This window comes from Thalassophryne amazonica, chromosome 20, assembly GCF_902500255.1.
Source record: "Thalassophryne amazonica chromosome 20, fThaAma1.1, whole genome shotgun sequence".
Lineage (NCBI taxonomy): Eukaryota > Metazoa > Chordata > Actinopteri > Batrachoidiformes > Batrachoididae > Thalassophryne > Thalassophryne amazonica.
The window spans coordinates 49,047,716-49,067,263 of record NC_047122.1 but is presented as its reverse complement, the minus strand read 5'-3'; the positions used below and the strand labels follow the sequence as shown (position 1 = coordinate 49,067,263).

At 42.0% G+C, this 19,548-nt stretch overlaps 1 protein-coding gene and 1 long non-coding RNA gene across 2 annotated transcripts in view; one reads left to right on the top strand and one right to left on the bottom strand.

Moving 5' to 3' along the window:
• Positions 1-387: 387 nt before the first annotated feature.
• LOC117501272 lies at positions 388-18,858 on the top strand. The gene is made up of 3 exons (XR_004557989.1): positions 388-630; positions 2,404-2,408; positions 18,848-18,858. It is a non-coding gene; the product is annotated as an uncharacterized LOC117501272 (long non-coding RNA).
• gabbr2 (gamma-aminobutyric acid (GABA) B receptor, 2) overlaps positions 1,445-19,548 on the bottom strand; it is a 488,893-nt gene continuing 470,789 nt past the window's right edge. Inside the window, 2 exon segments of the mRNA XM_034160116.1 lie at positions 1,445-2,924; positions 8,462-8,579. Coding sequence (XP_034016007.1) covers positions 2,759-2,924; positions 8,462-8,579 — 284 coding nt within the window. The 3' untranslated portion in view covers positions 1,445-2,758.

The following is a 19,548-nucleotide window of genomic DNA, read 5'->3' as shown; positions in this document are numbered from 1 at the left end:
GTGATTCCTTGGGGGGTTTTCTTTGTTTGTTTGCTTTTAATAAATTTGCAGAAATCTAAAAATATATATCTTTTTTTCACATTGTCATTATGGGGTATTGTGTGTAGAATTTTGAGGGAAATATGAATTTCATCCTTTTGGAATAACGCTGTAACATAAAATATGGAAAAAGTGAAGTGCTGTGAATACTTTCCAGATGCACCGCAAAAATGCAAATTTGCTTGTTTACTGCATTCACATTATTGCCTTCAGCGACTAACTGATAACCTGGTAGTAGCGTCATTTGACGAGGACGTGTTTGTACAACAAGAAGCGTGGTCTTCTTGATCATTAGGTTAAAGAAATTCACCTCAAAGTACACATCAAACCAAACTGTAGGTGACAGGATGAAACAACAGAGTGGGTTTATCACGACAGCTGCAACAACAGAGGTAACCGTGAATTATACATTTTATTTCATGCCATCTTGAGAAAGCCAAATACCAAATACTCCATACATGGACATCATCATCAGGGTATCAGAAAATTGTACACAGTCACATACAATGTAATATATAAAATGTGTGTGTTTGTTTTTTCCTCCTGAAGGAAAAAATAAAACTCTCAAATGTCTCTCACTCATTTGACAAGGTGGGAAGAGAAAGAAGCAGTGACACCTCGGAGTTCTGTGCTCAGGGGTTTCCTGCTCCTGTGCTCAGCAGGGGGCGCTCATATAAGGTCACCCCGATGTGTCCGCTGATTGGTGGTTCTCGGGTAGAGTCTCTCACTCTGGCCTTTCGAATGATTCGACCGTTTATAATCTGGACTCCAGCTTGCAATGAAAAAAAAAATCCATGCAGGCTGAAGCAGCACCGTCACCTCGTCACCTAGTGCACCCGTGCAGTCCCACGGATTGAGGCTTTGAATTCAAATAAATCTATGATTCGTTGTACAATATACAGATGTGTGGTTCTAGTTTGCTGGGTCGGCGCCATTGCTCCTCCTACTGTGTACTGTGGTACCTGCAGGCTACAATATAAGACAACAGGCATGGCGCTTGACATACTAAAAACCAAGACACCAACGGTGAAACATATGCAGAGAGCAAAACTTTACACACCCTCAGTAAAATGTGTTCTGGAGCCCCTGTTTGTCTCCTGAATGAGGACAGTAAAACAACAACAAAAAAACAAACAAAAAAATGACTCCATGTCATTGACCATTGTGCTCAGTGGCGCCATCTTGGGCCGAGTCCAGCAGCACTGAGTGACACTTCCACAGCGAGTGCGGTACGGCCACTGCTGCTTAGTGTAGAGTGATTTTTCACAACACTAAACATTAAGTGTGAAAGTAAGCCCTGTCTGTGCTTTTACTACATCGCTGCAACCTTCAGCGGTGCACTCAACATCTTCAGACTGTCGGCTACAGCCAGACGCGGGTTTTCACACAAGGCTCCCGTGCATTCTTTTGCTATAACTCGTGGAAATTCGGGTCAACCGCTTTAAATCCAAACCTTTTGTGGATCTGGCAGACCTACATCCTTTCCAACACCTGCGGAAGGAGTCAAGGAACTTCAGATCTTTGTGCTGTTGGACTATGTGAGATAGACATCTTAGTCACCTGGAGACCTCTCTGCGCCTGCTGCCGATGCCTCGCCGGAAGAGCACCTGAATTCATAAACTGCTTTCTTGCATTTAAGTGTGCATAACACACATAAGAGACGACCGTGGAACAGTGGTAGCATTCTTCAGCTCTGTTGTCTAACACATGTCGACCTGCCAACTTCTTAAGAGGCTTAGCGTCTATACTCTAGCATGCTTATTGAGGACGTATTAAGCAAGTTGTAAACTCTTAAAGGTAAGGTTCGATGTGAAAATTGAAGAAAACCAACTGATGCAAATTTAGACGATGTGCATCTTGCGCCGTTAGAGGGACAGATCCCTGGTTGGGGCTCGACCCCCAGTTGGGGTTTGATGTTTGTTGATTCAGGCTTTGCGACGCATATTACACAAACCAGTTCAACTCCCTTTCATTACAGGCTGCTCCCCCTTTTTTTGTTCTTTTTTAGGTTTTACCGCCTCTTTCAGAGCTCCACTCTTACAGTAGAACCTCTAATTGTCCCTTCACAGCATGTACAAAGCTTACAGTACATCAAAGTCAGAAATGATTCTATTTACATGTCTCTGCGAGGTTGGGGCAGGGAGTCAACTTTTTCAAACCTTTGTTAGATTGTTGGAAATTTCAACTTTTCCGCTCACATAACTTTAGCAGTGAAATCCTCAAGTTAGATGATGAGCTCACATGTTGGCGTGAGCACAGACATATAACAAAGAAGGAACAGAAACAGGTGACCCACCCCCCTCTGAAGCTGATAAGGCTACACATCAGGTCGGGGTTGGTCCAACTGCTGCTCTGCTGTGGGAGTGTGTGTGAGTGTGTGTTTTCATGTCTGTGCGCTCATGTGCATATATGCCAAGGCAAGGGGAGCCAGTGATGGAGGGTTTGCTGCTGTGAATCATGGGAGTTTAAAAGGGTCATCCAGTGGCTGCTCTCTCTCCTCCCGTCCCTTCCACAAGGAGGGTTTGCGTTCTCAAGAGAGGCTGGGGTGTAGAGGTGCAAAGAATGAAACTCGGCACCCTCCCTCTCTTCTCCCCCCTCCGTCCTCCTTGTTGTGAGACAACATACGCACATACGCTGATGATGTCAGTCTGTTTGTTGCAGAAAAAAAGAACTGTGTATTTCTCTGCTGCACAGAGCCGGGCAGGGGAGCAAATTAAGCTCACAGACCAGAAACCATTACCCTGTAGGATGGGGGCATGTGTCTGTGCCGTGGGCTGGAACCAGGGCTGCCATTGGGGCTTGTGCAGCTGGCATCTACCCCTCCTATGGAAGGTAAGTAGGCGTGGTGCAGGATGGGCAGCTGCAAGGACAGTCGACGCTGTATACTGCAGGGAGAGACAAGCATATTGTAAGTGGTCAAAACAATACAAATATTATACATACACTAGCGTGTCAAAGGAGCTGTGACTTAGGGAGATTCAGACAAGCACTGATGGAACATCAGCTTTGACTTTTTGGCCATGTGGCACATTTCTCTGTGCATGAATCGGTGTTGAGGAACCCAGTGGCTGGAGAAGGCCAAGGGCACGCCCATGTTTCACCTGGCTTCAGCACATGGAGATGTGGGTCTGGGCCAGTTATCTGCCTGGACGGCAACCACCCAGGCAGTTCTGGGGTGTGGTGGATGTGGCAGCGGGTGGCACTGGCACATGCTCCCAGACCTGACCTGAATATTTTGCACATTTACAACTCTTTGGCATGCCAATATTTACATTTTACTCAGTGCTGCACAGAAGAAAAATAAAATGGATTTCATCACAACCAGAGGGTAAAAGAGAAATGAAAGTTCATGCATGCCTCCAGGTGTTACTTTAATTGTTTTCCCTCTTTTTTTTTCTTCAGCATCCTCGGCTCGTCTCGCCTCCTTCCTTCCTAAACGCCTAAACTACTGTGCCTCCCGGCTTCTGGGATCATCTGACACAAAGAACATTTCAAGCTTCCGCCTGGTGTGATACTTCGCACCCTACCTCGCCAGTGCCCGCGCCACTGCCAGACATTTGCAAGAAAATTACATAACCAAATGCCAGTTATGTAAAAATAAATAAATGAGATGAGGGACAGGGGAGGGGGCACTTCAAGCTCATTGACTGACAGACGTTGAAAAAATGTCTCACTTTGGTAAATGATGAAATATTAATGGTCCTCAGGCACCTTGAGCTTTGTCAACCTGTTTGTATTTGTGCTGGAAATAACATCTTATTGTTTTTTAGCAGCTGCCGCATTACACTCGACTCAAATCTGGATCTGCCGTCTTCCACGTCATCAGACTCATGTGACCGCCCACATCATCCAACCAACGCCAGAACACTTATCTTTTCAGATTCTCCAGAGCCATGTGCGAACCTGCTGCCTTCTTCAGCAGTTTGGAATTTGGAAAAGTGCAGAACGTTTAACTTACAAGACAAGACAAAGCACTCTGACTGATAAAGCGGGTTTGAACTCTCGGGACAGGCTGTATCAACACCATCCCTTAAGCCTAGTTCACAAGGCAAGATTTTCAAATTTTCTGTAGGTTTCCAAAACCTGAGAGACCACACACGGAGATAAAAAAAATAATAGATCTAACAGTTTTGGTCGTACATTGTGTGGTGTGCAGCCACATAGTAGACAACACACCACATACTAACAGATTTCACACATGAACATTCCCAGGTCAGACAGGAAATCTTGCAAAATCTCTCAAGATTAAACATGACTTTAAAGTAAATAAACGTGGTCGATGAGGAAGATGCAACGGAGATAAGTTTGTGGACTATTTCCAACGGAGAAAAAAATGATACAAAAAGAAAAAGAAAAGGAGTTGGTTAAAGGAGTGAAGACAGCGTGACCATCGGACATTCTGGTGCACCACAACAGCCATTTTGATTTTGGATTCCGCGCCGTGCGTCTGTCACCTCACCTTCTGATTGGCTGCACGTCACATTCAGCAGGCTGCGTGCTCGCTTGTGGTCGGGGAACACCACACACACACACTGCGATATTGGGCCAAGACAATCCAACACGTTAAATATCCCGGATTTGAGGTCTGAGCAGTCCCGACATCCTTCTGAGCAAACTAGAGCGAGCTTAACACACCACGCAAGGCAGGAATATCTGATAAGATTATCTTTAGCATCATCACGATAATCGGGGCATCTTTAAGATTGTTGAAAGGGGAAGATTGGGTTCGATATCAGCCTAATTTATCAGGCTTTAGCGGATGCATGGAGGATGGTTGTGTGGACTACACCTACAGTCAGGTCCTTAAATATTTGGACAGCAACTCACCTTTTTATTATTTAGTCTCTGTGCACCACTACAACAGTGTTAAAATTGAGCAATCAGGATGTTTTTGTAGTGTTGACCTTCAAGGGGTTAAACAAATATACTACATTAACCATTTAGAAATTAAAGCCGTCTTTATACGAGCAAAGCGCCGCACAGTGGTGTGAAGCTCGCTCATGGTACAGGGAGTCCCAAACAGGAACTGCCAAATTTGGGTCCACAGTGAAACAGGAAATGTGAAATGTCAAACGCTTCCTGCATCGACACTTCCTAGACTGACAGACAAGATCTCATGGAATCTCGCGGGAACTCAGTGGCAAGTTCACACTGAAACAGGAAGTGCCAAATTTTGAGTTCACAGTGAAACAGGAAATGTCAAATGTTAAACACTTCCTGGCATGGGTGGAGCTAGAGCAGAGGTCAGGGTTGCACTGGAATCCCCTGAAATCTGATTGGACACAGATGATTGACATGTCACGGCACCGCATGTCTGGTTGACAAGAGCTGCATTTTGAAATCAGTGAGTCACACTGACTGCTAGGTTCCTCCTGTCCAGTAGTTGGTACTATGCACCATAAAAAGTTCTAATGCGCCTTTCTAAAAGAAGAAAAATGTTTGCCTCAAATTTGAACTGAACACATCATTTGAACCTTGGACTAATAATGACACCAAAGTTATACTGGTGAGTAAATGACTGTATTTTGTGCCAGAAATGAGGTACAGGTTGTTAAAAGTGGCATTTTTCCTTTAATTCGGGTTGCTTTATATATGCGTGTGTCTCCAGTGATTATTAAATGAGGAGGCAGCTGTTGATTAAATAACCTCTTAATTTTGCTATCTGAAGGACTTAAATAACCTCTTAACTTTTCTGTCTGAGTGACACCAGGATGATGCATTTCACTTAAAAATACACATGCCACGAAGTGTTTCTCAACTGTACTCAAAAGAATTGGAACACTAGGCATTTCATACATTTTAATTTGTTTATGCCATTTCAAATACAAATAAATCTAAACTTATCTTCCTTAAGCTCAAACAGAAAGCAAATGTCTACAACTTGATATAACTTAATTAAAAATATAAAATCCAGCTTCCTGGTGAAGTGGTGAAAAACCAACATTGCTCGTATATTGCACACAGGAGATTATTGCACATGGGCAATTAAAGTGTTTTTAGTGCAGTCCGTAAGTGATGGTGTAAGTTCTATGGAGCACGGCTCGAGTTCAACAGTCTGACAGCCTCAGGGAAGAAGCTGTTTCTATCCTGGTAGTCCTAGTCTTGGAAATACGAATGTTACAATGTTAATCAAAATAAAGGTTTTGAAAATTAATCCCCCCAAATTTTCATAATAAAGGATGCACATCATCATGCTATGCCCAAGCCATATCCAAAAGCTGAGGTCGCTCTGACAAACAGAGAGATATGCGAGCCATATGCCCACACACAACTGTTTCATTCTTTATAGATAGATTATGAAGAAATACAAACAATATGGTACTGTGTGGTGAATCTGTATGGAGGAGGCACTTCTGAAAAACTGCGACCGTGCAAGAAAGAGATGACTGAGGGAAACCACCAAGATGCTCAGACAGCGCAGAAGAAATTAGAGGCTTTTTACACCTGTGATTGGGAAAAAGTGCAACTTTTGTGTATTCGCCCTATTGAGATATCCCCTAATCCCTTGCATGCCAGAGAGTCGCTGCAGTCAAAACAACATAGAGAAACCACATGACGACATCTGCAAATGAACATTACACTAATAAATGCAATTTTTATATTTTCATCACGTTAATAAAAGACTGCATGTATGAGACCCTGAAAACTTGCTAAAAGCAATATTCCAAATAATCTGTGTCCGCTACATTTTACCTGTGTGGAATTTAATAAACGCAAACCGAATTTCTAACATTTTCTATATATTACTCTGGAACAAACTGGACAAACAGTGCTGTAAAGGACAAAAATCAGGACGTTAAATAGCAATCCCCCAGAATGACATGAACAGGAAGCGTTCGCGGCTCACAGTAACTCCCACTGAAAATAACGGAGAAACAATCTGAGCTTCTCGCATGTTTACATAAAACAAACACAATAACATCTAAAAACCCAGATAATATATTCAGAAGAGTTTTAGGCACAATATACAAAGAGATTTATGTTGTGATGTTAATGCTGTTGTCCATGTGCAGCGGTTAAAGTGCAGCCTGATCAGAGTGTCTCAATGCAGTTCTCAATGTTACTGACATCTCGCAGCGCAGCGACCTCTCTGACGTTTTTTGAGATTTTGCGGGATTTGAAACCTTAATATGTGGAATTGCATCAAATGGAGTGCAATTTCAGCTACTATTTGCCAGAAGGCACATGGGAGACTCCAGCCTAAAACTGATCTGGTTTTTTGTATTCGACTCCACTATGAAGTTCTCTGGCGGTGCAACAGACAAAAGTTGGACAAGTCACAACCACAGAAACCTGTAACTCATTCAGACTTATTAGGGGTCATGTTGGTGGCGTCCCACAGCACGGTCACTATACTATTAGTACTTCTCAATAATTGATGTAAATGAAGTCCAAGATATAAATGACGACTTGGAAACGCCCTGACTGTCTAAAGAAAACTGACTGTAAAAGTGATGACTTGTTCAATTACTTATTTACTTATGAGCTACATTCAAGTTCCATTGTTGTGATACACCAGAGGCAATATTACAAATTTCTGTCCACCATCCGCATACTCATGGGCCTGTCTGTAATCACCTGCACCTGCTGCATGACTTTACAGCCTCCATGTCCCACAGATTTGAGCTCTTCTTGACGTCAGATGTCTTCTTTTTTTTTTAATATTTGTCTTCTTCTCCTCATTCGCTGCCTCTTCATGTGATCAAACATTCATGCGGCATGGGAATAGCTCAGAGTGTTCCTTTACTTCTGTTCTCCTTGTCTATTTTCAGAGCTGCTTCCAATGCGAGCTGTAAATCACTGGTTACATAAGCCTCTGCAAGTCTCTACCTCCTTCTTTCTCTCCTTCTCCTTCTCCTTATCTCTTTCTTTCCTATCTAACTGTCCTTCTCCCTTCATCCATCTCCTCTCCGTAAACTGCCTTTGCCACATTTTCTTCTTGTCTGCAGTCTCCCTTTCTCCAGCCTTCGGTCCCTCTGTGTTTTGCATTATTTTCCTGCTCCAAGTTAAAGGAGTGTAGGAGGGAGACTTCTCAATGATGCATGAAGCCTCCCTCCCCCCGCCACCCCCATGCAGGTCCACATAAGTGAATGTGGACCTGCATCTGTCGCAGCACTCCAAAACCATCATGTCTTACAACGTCGGTACCACAGCCAAGCAGCAGTGTGTCTTTGCATGCACATGGTGACGTATGTGCACGTGAGTGCATGTGTGACAGTACATGCGCACATATGCAAGTATGCATATATGTTGATGCGTGCAGGAGAGAAAAGTGCATGATTTTGCACAGCCTCTGTTGCCAGAGCAACCGCCTGATAGCTGCTAGTGGTTGGGATACGTGTAACATGTAGTCTGATGAAAAAGCTGACAAGGTGGGAGGGAGCGTGGCACTCGAAGTGCAAAAAGAATGGGGACATCTCACTGTTCAGGTGAGTTGATGTCCTCCAGCGGCCCTCTGTTTATTCTGGAGGGATCCATGGAGCCCCACTGCGCCTGAGGTTTCTGCTCCAGGTGGTTCTTCAGTATTGACTTCTCACCATCTGCACAGAAACACAAACAGACATCACAAAAACATGACTGCTGTCACACTTAGCTAATGTGCCCTTATAATTCACACGTTTTGTAACTCAAATATGAAATTGCTGAGTCTGTTTGTATGAAAACAGAAATTTCATTATATCTATATATATATTTGCATTTCGACCTCAGCTAGCAGATCAAAAGTGCTCATTATCAAGCAGGTAGAGGAAATATGTGAATTCATTTCTATATACTTAGATACAGACAGACGAGTCCATTCCCCACATATTTTGAACAGGATAACTCAAAAACAATGAATGCTATCATCTTGTAAGTCATCATATTAAAAGTGTGTATAATAAAGGAGAACCCATTTAAATGTGGTGAATGTTGATGCATCAGATCAGTTTAAAAAGAAACTTTGTCTTTCCACATGTGATATCCCAGAAACATGCCTGCCCCCTGCTGGATGGTTAGTGGATGCTGGATTAGGTGCAGGTGCTGTTGTCAGTGAGAGAGATGATCCATACCAACACAGAAAATTCCCAAAGCCTCCTAAAGGAGGAGTTTCAATTGTAGCAGTCGTGGAAAGATTGAAGAACGACACACGTCATTCCAATGTGACCCCCCAAACTTTGCTCACAGAAGGTATCAAAAACAGTGGTGGGCACAGCTAACCAAAAAGTTAGCTTCGATAACCATTAATCAGATAACTGAAAAGTTATCTTTTATGACGATAAACCGATAAGCTGCTAAAAAAATTATCTGTATTACAGATAACCGAAAACCGATAGCTATTAGTATTGATTTAGATGCAGCCACATCAGATTACACTGTCGACTTCTGATACACCAGTTTCACTTTAAGCACCGCAGGGGCTTCTGGGTAAATTCAAGGATCACAAACACAAAGAACACACGAAAAATGAATAAATAAAAAATAAAACCCCAAACACTGTCATCATCTTTCAAAAGCAGTAACACACAGTATTAGAAGTCACAGTTTATCTCGGTATTAGAAATACCGTCATTTACGAGCTAAAAGCTGCCGCTTTTTTCACACACTTTGAACCCTGCAGCTTTGATTGGCAGAGTAAAATACACGTAGTAAAGATAGTTTCTTACCTGTTAGTTTCAGTGGATTCATCTGAATAAATAATCCACGTTTTAAATCCAAAACAATGTCTAAACATGAAGAAAAGTCCCTCCCTCTATACACAGCTGCGCAGTGAGAGCTCCTCTCCCCCACCAAGTCTTGGCAATTAAATTACAGCCACAAAGAAATAAAATTAAATAATGTTAAAATTAGTCTGTTTTGTTTTTGTGTCGAGTGGACAAGCCACTGTAACATGCAAAGTGAACCTGAACTACACTACCCACAATGCTCCCTGCGTCGACCGGCCAATCACGTTTTGCGCTTAATGATGACGTCATCAGCAAGCGACAGGCAGCCAAGTCTGCTCCGTGGCTAGAAACACACAACAAACGGACTAAAATATTTGATTTTAGGGTTTACAAATGTTTTTGACCGTTAAACTTTACCAGCAAAGAAAATGTTATCGGACTGAAAGTTATCGGAACTAAATTTATTGGAAGATAATTGGTCCGATGATGGTTTTAAAACTTATCTGAAAAGCTAATCCGATAGCAAAAACATTAGCTTCGATATTTCTGTGTAGGCTCTCAGTTAGCTTCGATAATTATCTGCTATCGGATTAGCTGAACTGTGCCCACCACTGATCAAAAAGATGTACGTTTTCAAAATTCCACTAAGGGTTTGTGAGAGCTTGCAAATACTTGTAATTTCAGTCACTGTAACTTCAGGTCAGTTTGACACAGTGGAAACCTGTTCAGATTCCCAAATGGCCACTTGGCAAATCTAGATGAACTCAGTTTTGTACTCTTGAAAAGAGTCCCTTCTGAATTTGGAATGAGGCTCTCCAATCAATGTTTCTGCTGCCTCGCAACCTTTTGGAATAGCTTCTCTTAAATCGTGTGGAGTTATGTTTAGGATGAGTGTCTTTGACATGCATAAAATGTCTGGGGATAAGACCAATACGTCTAGATCCCTACAGTGTCTTTGAACACTTCTTGAAGTCTTGGACCATAGCAGAATTACATTGTGGTCCAGCTTCACCTCGAAGTTTCTACCTTCCTGTACTGTGTGGAACATCTCCACTGTCAAAGTAACCTGGAGGGGCTCGAGATCTTGCAAAAGTACTTTTTTCTCCTCCATAGATATGCATGAAAGCATCCATAGATATGGATGCTTTCATGTATAATACATTAGTGTACATTTGCATAAAAGGGGAAAATGACATATGATGGACTTTTATACTGATGCTCCGTTTTTTGTCTATGGAACGAGATATGACGCTAATGTAACACATTATCCGATCACACGGATCTGCTTCTATCACATATCATGTAGGATCCGGAGAACTGAACTGGAAGCCGCTGTTTTAATGCGGAACAGACCAGGTTTAACAGACTGCATTACTTGTGAAAAAAAAAAGCTCCTGACAAGTTTGGCATATATATATACGAGGTCTGTGAGAAAACTATCCAACCTTTTTATTTTTTTCAAAAACTATATGGATTTGAATCATGTGCACTTGCATCAGACAAGCTTGGACCTTCGTGTACATGCGTGAGTTTTTTCACGCCTGTCGGTTGCGTCATTCGCCTGTGGGCAGGCTTTGAATGAGCACTGGTCCACCCCCCTCGTCGGATTTTTATTGTTTAGGAATGGTGGAGCGACTGCCACTTTGTTCCATGAAAAGTTTTTCAGAAACTCTGCCAGACAGCCAGATGGATGGGAGATTCAGATGGCTTTCGGTGAAGATTCTATCGGTATCACAAGGATTAAGGACCATTAAAACTGGATTAAAAACGGCCCACAGCAGCAGAGGGCGCACCGCGCCCCGAGCAGCCATCAACAGGCTGGAACAAGCAGATCACTTCCAAATTTAAGGCTCTGTTGATGCAGGACGTCGTGTGACTAGCAGAGAAGTTTCAGAAGAGGTCGGGGTTAGCACTTTATTGGCACGTTCCACTGTTAAAGGAGATTTTGTAATGAAAGACGTGCGGACGGATTCGCGCATTGGGACGCAGCCGCTCATGGCACGGGACAAACAACACCTCCGTGTTGGAAGTCTCACAGGACAAATTGGAACATGCGCAGCTGTTAAACAATTTCTCGGATACTCACTCGACTGAAAAGTCACAGAAAGCCGTCTGAATCTTACAAATGGTTTCCAACACAGACTTCCATGGAAAGAGGAGTGGAGGAATTCGCCACAGAGCCGCTAATGGCGCGGGACCAACCGACAGGCGTGAAAAAACTCACGCATGCGCACGAAGGTTCAAGCTTGGCTGATGCAATCACACATGATTCAAATCCATATAGTTTTTGCAAAAAATAAAAAGGTCGGATAGTTTTCTAACAGACCTCGTATATAGAAATGGCATATTTTTTGAATACCTACAAATGTAATGATATATTTAAGTCACTACTAATGGAAGGAAGGACTCAAAGGAAAGAAAGAAGGAATAACATGAATAACTCAAAGAAAAGCAGGGGGAACTTAAAGGAACAACTAAAGGAAGGAAGGAAGGACTTAAAGGAAAGAAGGGTTAGCTCAAAGGAATAACAGAAAAGAAGGGAGAACTTAAAAAGAACTTGAAGGAAGGAAGGACTTAAAGGAAGGAAGGAATAACAAATGAATAACTTGAAGAAAAGCAGGGGGAACTTAAAGGAAGAAAAAAAGTAAGGAAGGACTTAAAGGAAGGAAGGAAGGAAGGAATAACGAATAACTTGAAGAAAAGTAGGGGGAACCTAAAGGAAGAACTAAAGAAAGTAAGGAAGGAAGGACTTAAAGGAAGAAAGGAAGGAATAACAAATGAATAACTCAAAGAAAAGCAGGGGAGAGATAGCTCAAAGGAATAACAGAAAAGAAGGGAGAACTTAAAAAGAACTCAAGGAAGTAAGAATTTATAAGGAAGGAAGGAAGGAAAGATGAACTTGAAGGAAGGAAAGAAAGAATTAAAGGAGAACTTAAAGAAATGAAGGAATAACTCAGAGAAAAAAAGGGAGAAACTAAAAAGAAGTCAAAGATGTAAGAATATGGAAAGAAGGACTTGAAGTAAGAAAGGAAGGAAGGAAGAACTTGAAAGAAGGCAGGAAGAGCTCCAATGAAGGAAGGAAGAAGGAATGAGGAAGGAATCAAAGGAAAGAAGGATGGAATAACAGGCATAATTTAAAGAAAAGAAGGGAAAACCTAAAGGAAGAACTCAAGGAAGGAAGGAAGGAAGGAAGAACTTCATGTCTCCATCTAAAAAAGGTGATGGAGTGAAAAATATGAAAAATTCAAAGCAAACCCTTTCTGACATGATTTCTACATTATCCTAGAGTTACTTTGGGGGAGCAGATGTTGAGGATGAAACAGTCAGAATTTTAGTTAAAAACACACACACAAACACACAATAAGTGAGTTTTCTACAGCTGCACCTGGAGATAAATGGGACAATCCCCCTGCAGAGTTTTCTCTCCGGTTGTCCCAGATTTCTTAGCACTTGCCGACCTGATTCCTGATCGTGGTGCTCGATGTCCCAGTTGGACATCTGAACTTACAGCAAACTAGCCCTGTTTGTGTTTTGAGAAAAACCTGACCTCGTTCCTCTCATAGCTGTGTTAAAAGCACACACTTTGTTATTAATCAGTGTGACTGTGCAATCGGATGCAACATCCATCACGCAGAAAGAGCGTTCAAGAACTAAAGCGTGCACAGCAAGCCGTGTTATCTCAGATATTTGCAATAAAATGTTCAGAAAGACTCAGTCGAGTCCACAGCAGCTAAGGGCTTTTGCTAGTGGCTAGCAGTTGGCTAGCTGCTAGTACACTGGCTGTCACTCAAAGTGACCACGCCCTTAAATGTATCTAATTGTATTGCTTAAAAACTCTTAAACTGATTAGTTATACAAAAATTCTACCCCGGTACAGTTGGCACTTCCTGAGGCCTAAGAGTATTATCGCGATTTTAATATGCCTTCAAAAATTATCCTTTCAAGGTACTTGCATATCAAAATGTTCAGCACAATCTCAGCTGTCTGAATGTGAGGCATACATTTGGCCTAGATCTCTATACAATTATAGACTTTTGATGAGGTGTACTCGTGATTATGTGGACCTGGTCAGGATGGGCAAGGCCTCGGTGAACCCCATCCTGACCACGTCCGCATAATCACGGGTACACCGAAATTAAAAGTCTATAACTGTTTTATTATATGGTAAACAAGAAAACTGGGAGTTTGTCAAACATACTAAAACTGAAAATTCAATCTCAAGTTTCAGCTTTTTATTATTACTGTCATACTGCACCAACAGGTCCAAAATACTTCATGAGCACAATCTCTAAAGCCATTTTCACACCGGGGCTGCCTCGAGCTTCCTGTGGTGTCATGACGATGCAGGAATATCTGCGTCAGGTGCGCGCAGCAGGGGGCAGAGAGAAGGTGATAACGCAGCCTGCAGGTTCTCTGGACAGATGAATCAGAGTGCAGTTTGGCTGCAGACTGACTGTGCACGCTGATTTATTTTCTAGTTTATATTTGTGCTGAGCTGCAGGTCTGCGCTCTGAGTTCTGTTATAGTTTATCTTTCCTACTTTGACTACGAGATGCACGTGTGCACGAACGAACCATCTGTGAGTAAATGTGGACATGTCCTGTCTCTGGCAATCAGTCTGTGAGCAGGACTTTTATGGACTGTATTTAAACACATTTGTGAGAGAAGACCGAGGAGCTGCTGCAGCCAGTAGTGTTTTTTTTCTGTGCCCTTAGTTTTTACTGCATTGTGTACACGGCGTCGTCATGATGATGTACGATGCAACTCGAAGCGGACCAAAGTAGGCGTTGTATCGCGTTATCTGATTTGTCGTTATCGATAGAAGGCGTCGCTCGATTGGCTAGCACTACGCTGCACGCGAGGTGTACTCGGCTCTACCAGCGGTCAACTCGGCTCCACCAGCGGTCAACTTGGCATGTGGTACAGCTCAGAAAGTGGCGAATGGGCAAATCAGAAGTTGGCAAAATCACATACGATATAATAATGTATAAAGACATAATCTGACTCTAAAGATGAAAATCTGAAATGTATTATTAGCTAACCGCTAATTATCAAAGATAATGTTCTCATTATCGGATTAGCTTTTCAGATAACTTTAAAAACCGTTATCGAACTAGTTATCTTCTGTTTTTGTCCGATAATTTTTACACTGCTAACATATTTCTGCAGATGTGGTAAATAAAGCTGAATAGTTAGAATCATTTATGAAGTCTAACATTATTTGAGTACCTACTTGTTAAATGTTTTGTAGTAGATGAGCAGTTCTATCCTCTGCAAACAGAGGAAGCTGGTTCTCGAAGAAACCGCTCTATCCTTTGCAGGCAAAGGATTACAGAAAAGAAAAATGCTAATTTCTTCTAACCCCATACTGATGTGCTGGCAATATAACCCAAGTCATCCAGAGACATACAGTTTTAACTTATGGCTAAAATTTTAACCAAACTAATTTCAGACAAGTTATTTAAATTAACGTCACGACTGAAGTTTTATAAAGTGAAAATATCAGATATATGTTTTAGTTTTAAAGTAATGCACTAATTTTGAAGGGTTTAGTGTGGACATGCTGTGTCCAGGGGAATTATGGGTAATGTCAGTACCTTCACGACAGAAGAAATGCATTTGAGACGCTCTGATCAGGCTCCACATGGACAACAGCATTAAACCCTTTGTATATTATGCCTAAACTTGAATATATTCTTTGGGTTTATAGACATTGTTATTGTGTTTGTTTTATGTAAAAATGCCAGAAGAAGCTCAGCCTGCTTCTCAATTATTTTCAATTGGAATCATTGCAATCGATTCCTGTTTCAATCAATCAATCAATCAATCAACAACTTTATTAAACGTTTGCTATTTTAGTCCTGCTTATGTCAAACACTGTCTGTCGTCTTTGTTCCAGAGTAATATATATAAGATGTCTCAAATTCAGTTTGCGTTTATTAAATTCCACGCAGCTTAAACATAGCAGACACGGATTATCTGGAATGTTGTTTTGGCAAGTTTTCACTGTCTCTATTGCCATCTACTGGCCAGTAGTGTTCATGGTAGTATTCGCCCTAAAGCTGGGCAGACAATATTTTCAATCATTGTACTTGGCTCCAGCTCAAACTGTATGACAAAACTGCACGGTGTAAAAGTTCAGAGTGCACGGCCCGATGCTCTGATGCGATCTGACTGCTCACATTGTAGGTTCAGAAACCACCCGTCGGACTCTTGTTTCCAGAAGCAAAATGTAAACAGTAGCTTTTTCTTTCAAACTTTATTTACATTTGTTATTTTTACAAAAACTCTCGATGGGAGACATCTGGGCGGCTTTGCTTGAGCTGCTGCCCTCGCGACCCGACTCCGGATAAAGCGGAAGAAAATGGATGGATGGATGGATGGATGGGAGACATCAAAGTTTTAAAAAAAAATGCAAGACTTTACATGAGTTGAAGAAAGGGGGGAAAAGAAACAGAAGCTGCTCTCCCAAAGAGATGATCACTCTTGTGCTCTCTCCAATTCTGCATCAGTGTTTGCACATGCACAGCGTGAGAGGTTGGACGCTTGTAGCGCTTCAGCAGTGGGATACCCTCAGGACGGCTGACCATAATATCAATCAGGTTTGATTTTCATCTGACCATACGATTGCCAATCAGGAGGAGGTCGAGAGAGGTTAAACGCAGCTCGTTACTCCATGTATACTACACGATGCAGGACGCGCGATTAAGCTGAGACTCATCTAGGTGGCATGGTGGATTATTGGTTACCTCTGTTGCCTCGCAGCAAGAAAGTCATGGGTTCGATTCCCGCCTGTGGCCTTTTTGTGTGGAGTTTGCATGTTCTCCCCGTGTATGTGTGGGTTCCCTCCGGGTGCTCCGGCTTCCTCCCACATCCAAAGACATGCAGGTTGGGTGGATTGGAAACTTTAAAATTGTCCGTAGGTGTGTGTGCGGGTGTGAATGTGTTTGTTCCTTTATATGCGGCACTACGACAGACTGGCATCCTGTCCTGGGTGTACCCCACCTTCGTGCTCTATGGTTGCTGGGATAGGCTCCAGCCCCCCGCGACCCTTAATTGAACTAAGCGGTTGAAGATGAGTGAGTGAGTGGAGCCCGTTTCAAGTGGCCATCGAAGGAACTGCAGGTTTTGGTACTTCGGCGCTGACTTCATTTTAGGGCACTGGAGGTTAAACAGTGCAAATGCTCACAGGTTTGGTGCATTGATGCCTTAATGTGAACTCCTCAGCCTAAACTCACATCCCGCCGTCACCGTGTGATGGTACATACTGATGAGGAGAGACAGGGGGTGGGGGCGGAGCCTCACCCTTTGTGAGTGAGTATAATCGCTGTTGACACGCCGCTCTACTCTTCTAAGTGCCGCTCATTCACGGCCTCGGCTACATTAAGACCGGCTCTTATGAATACTGATGACTACAGTCAGGAGCAGGCAACGCCGGCTGTCGAGCGCCGGCAGATTGAGGCTGCGAAAAGTTAAAGGAGGCTTAATGACCTGTGATTTTATTTCCATAATGTCATCAGATTGACAACTACAAGTGCCGCTTCTCTTCATCGCCACTACTCGCTTTCTCGTAACTCTCTTTCTCCTTCTCTTTTCTACAGAATATTATCCAGAAGATGTCAACAGGCAGCAAATAAATGACTTTCTCCTGGATTTAAACAAAAATAAAACAGTTTTTAATATAAAAGATCGGTCAGCAATTAGAGAGGCTGATGAACAATGACCTTTTGCTGATGCTGAGGGCAACATCAGCTTCTTGACAAACATCTTATTTTCGCCTGTGGCAGCAGGTGTTGTTTTAAGTGCTGCGTGTCCGCGTGTGAACAACGTAAGTTGAAGAGTTTTTTGAGTTTTGATCTGATTTTACATAAGATGCTGAACTCTTAAAGTGCTCGACGTTGGGACTGACAGCCTCGTTTGACTTCAGGCAAATGTGGAATAATAATGTGCAGAAAGAAGATGACTAATTAACAGATTTAACAAAATGTGCTTTTTTGTTAAATTAATTTATTGAGGATCAAAACAAAGAAGTGAAATAGGATAAATAAATGTAAGCGCAGCCTCTTTTCTGCTTTTCTGTGCCTAATATGTATATGTCGTGGACCTGATTGAGTGAAACTCTTCAGCATCTCACCATATCATTAGGTCCTTCAGACTTTTTTTTTTGAGCAAATGCTTCAGGGGAGCATTAGCATGACTAAAACTTTTCAGTTTACATCAGATTGACAACTACAAGTGCCGTTTCTCTTTATCGCCACCGCTCGCTTTCTCGTAACTCTCTTTCTCCTCTTTTCTACAAAATATTATCCAAAAGATGTCAACAGGCAGCAAATAAATGTTCAAGTTCACGTTCAAGTTCAAGTTCAAGTTTATTCGGTTCAAGGAAAGAACTTTGCAACTAAATAAAACAAAATAAAACAAATGACTTTCTCCTTCTGGATTAAAATGAAAATAAAATAGCTTTAAATATTATTTAAAACCCTACGTACCGGCTCAGGTTTTGCAGTCACAGGATGTGGGACTGCTGTGTGTTCCCGCATGCACCCGCTCTATGGAACAGTCGCCCTGCGACTGTGAGGCAGTCAGATTCCGTGGGCATTTTTAAGTCAAGACTAAAAATGTATTTTTACTCCCTTTCTTACGAATAGCTTTTATTTTTTTAATCTGTTTATTCTTTTGCTTGTGTCTTTTAAATGTGTATTTGAATCTTTTAATTTACTCACTCATTTTCATTTTTATTTTGAACTGTTTTGTGTGAGGGGCCTTGATGCAACTTTGTTGTGATTTGGCACATTATAAATTGAATACATTTAATAAATTGAAATTGAATATAAAAGATAACTTGAAGAATTTTTGAGTTTTGGTCTGATTACACATAATATGCTGAACTCAAAGTGCTAGACGGAATAATAATGTCAAGAAAGAAGATGACTAATTAACAGATTTAACAAAATTAGCTTTTTTGAAAAAAAAAAAATTTCTTGAGTATCAAAACAAAGGAGTGAAACCAGGATAAATAAAAGTAAATGCAACCTCTTTTCTGCTTTTCTGTGCCTTGTAATTCACGTCGGCAGTAATGACACCCGGTTACGCCAATCAGAGGTCACTAAAATTAACATTGAATCGGTGTGTAACTTTGCAAAAAACAATGTCGGACTCTGTAGTTTTCTCTGGGCCCCTCCCCATCAGACCGGGAGTGACATGTTTAGCCGCATGTTCTCCTTGAATTGCTGGCTGTCTGAGTGGTGTCCAAAAAATGAGGTGGGCGTTCATAGATAATTGGCAAAGCTTCTGGGGAAAACCTGGTCTTGTTAGGAGAGACGGCATCCATCCCACTTGGATGGAGCAGCTCTCATTTCTAGAAATCTGGCCAATTTCTTAAATCCTCCAAACCGTGACTATCCAGGGTTGGGACCAGGAAGCAGAGTTGTAGTCTTAACACACCTCTCTGCAGCTTCTCTCCCCCTGCCATCCCCTCATTACCCCCATCCCCGTAGAGATGGTGCCTGCTCCCAGACCACCAATAACCAGCAAAAATCTATTTAAGCATAAAAATTCAAAAAGAAAAATAATATAGCACCTTCAACTGCACCACAGACTAAAACAGTTAAATGTGGTCTATTAAACATTAGGTCTCTATCTTCTAAGTCCCTGGTTAGTAAATGATATAATAATTGATCAAACTATTGATTTATTCTGCCTTACAGAAACCTGGTTACAGCAGGATGAATATGTTAGTTTAAATGAGTCAACACCCCCGAGTCACACTAACTGTCAGAATGCTCGTAGCACGGACCGGGGCGGAGGATTAGCAGCAATCTTCCATTACAGCTTATTAATTAATCAAAAACCCAGACAGAGCTTA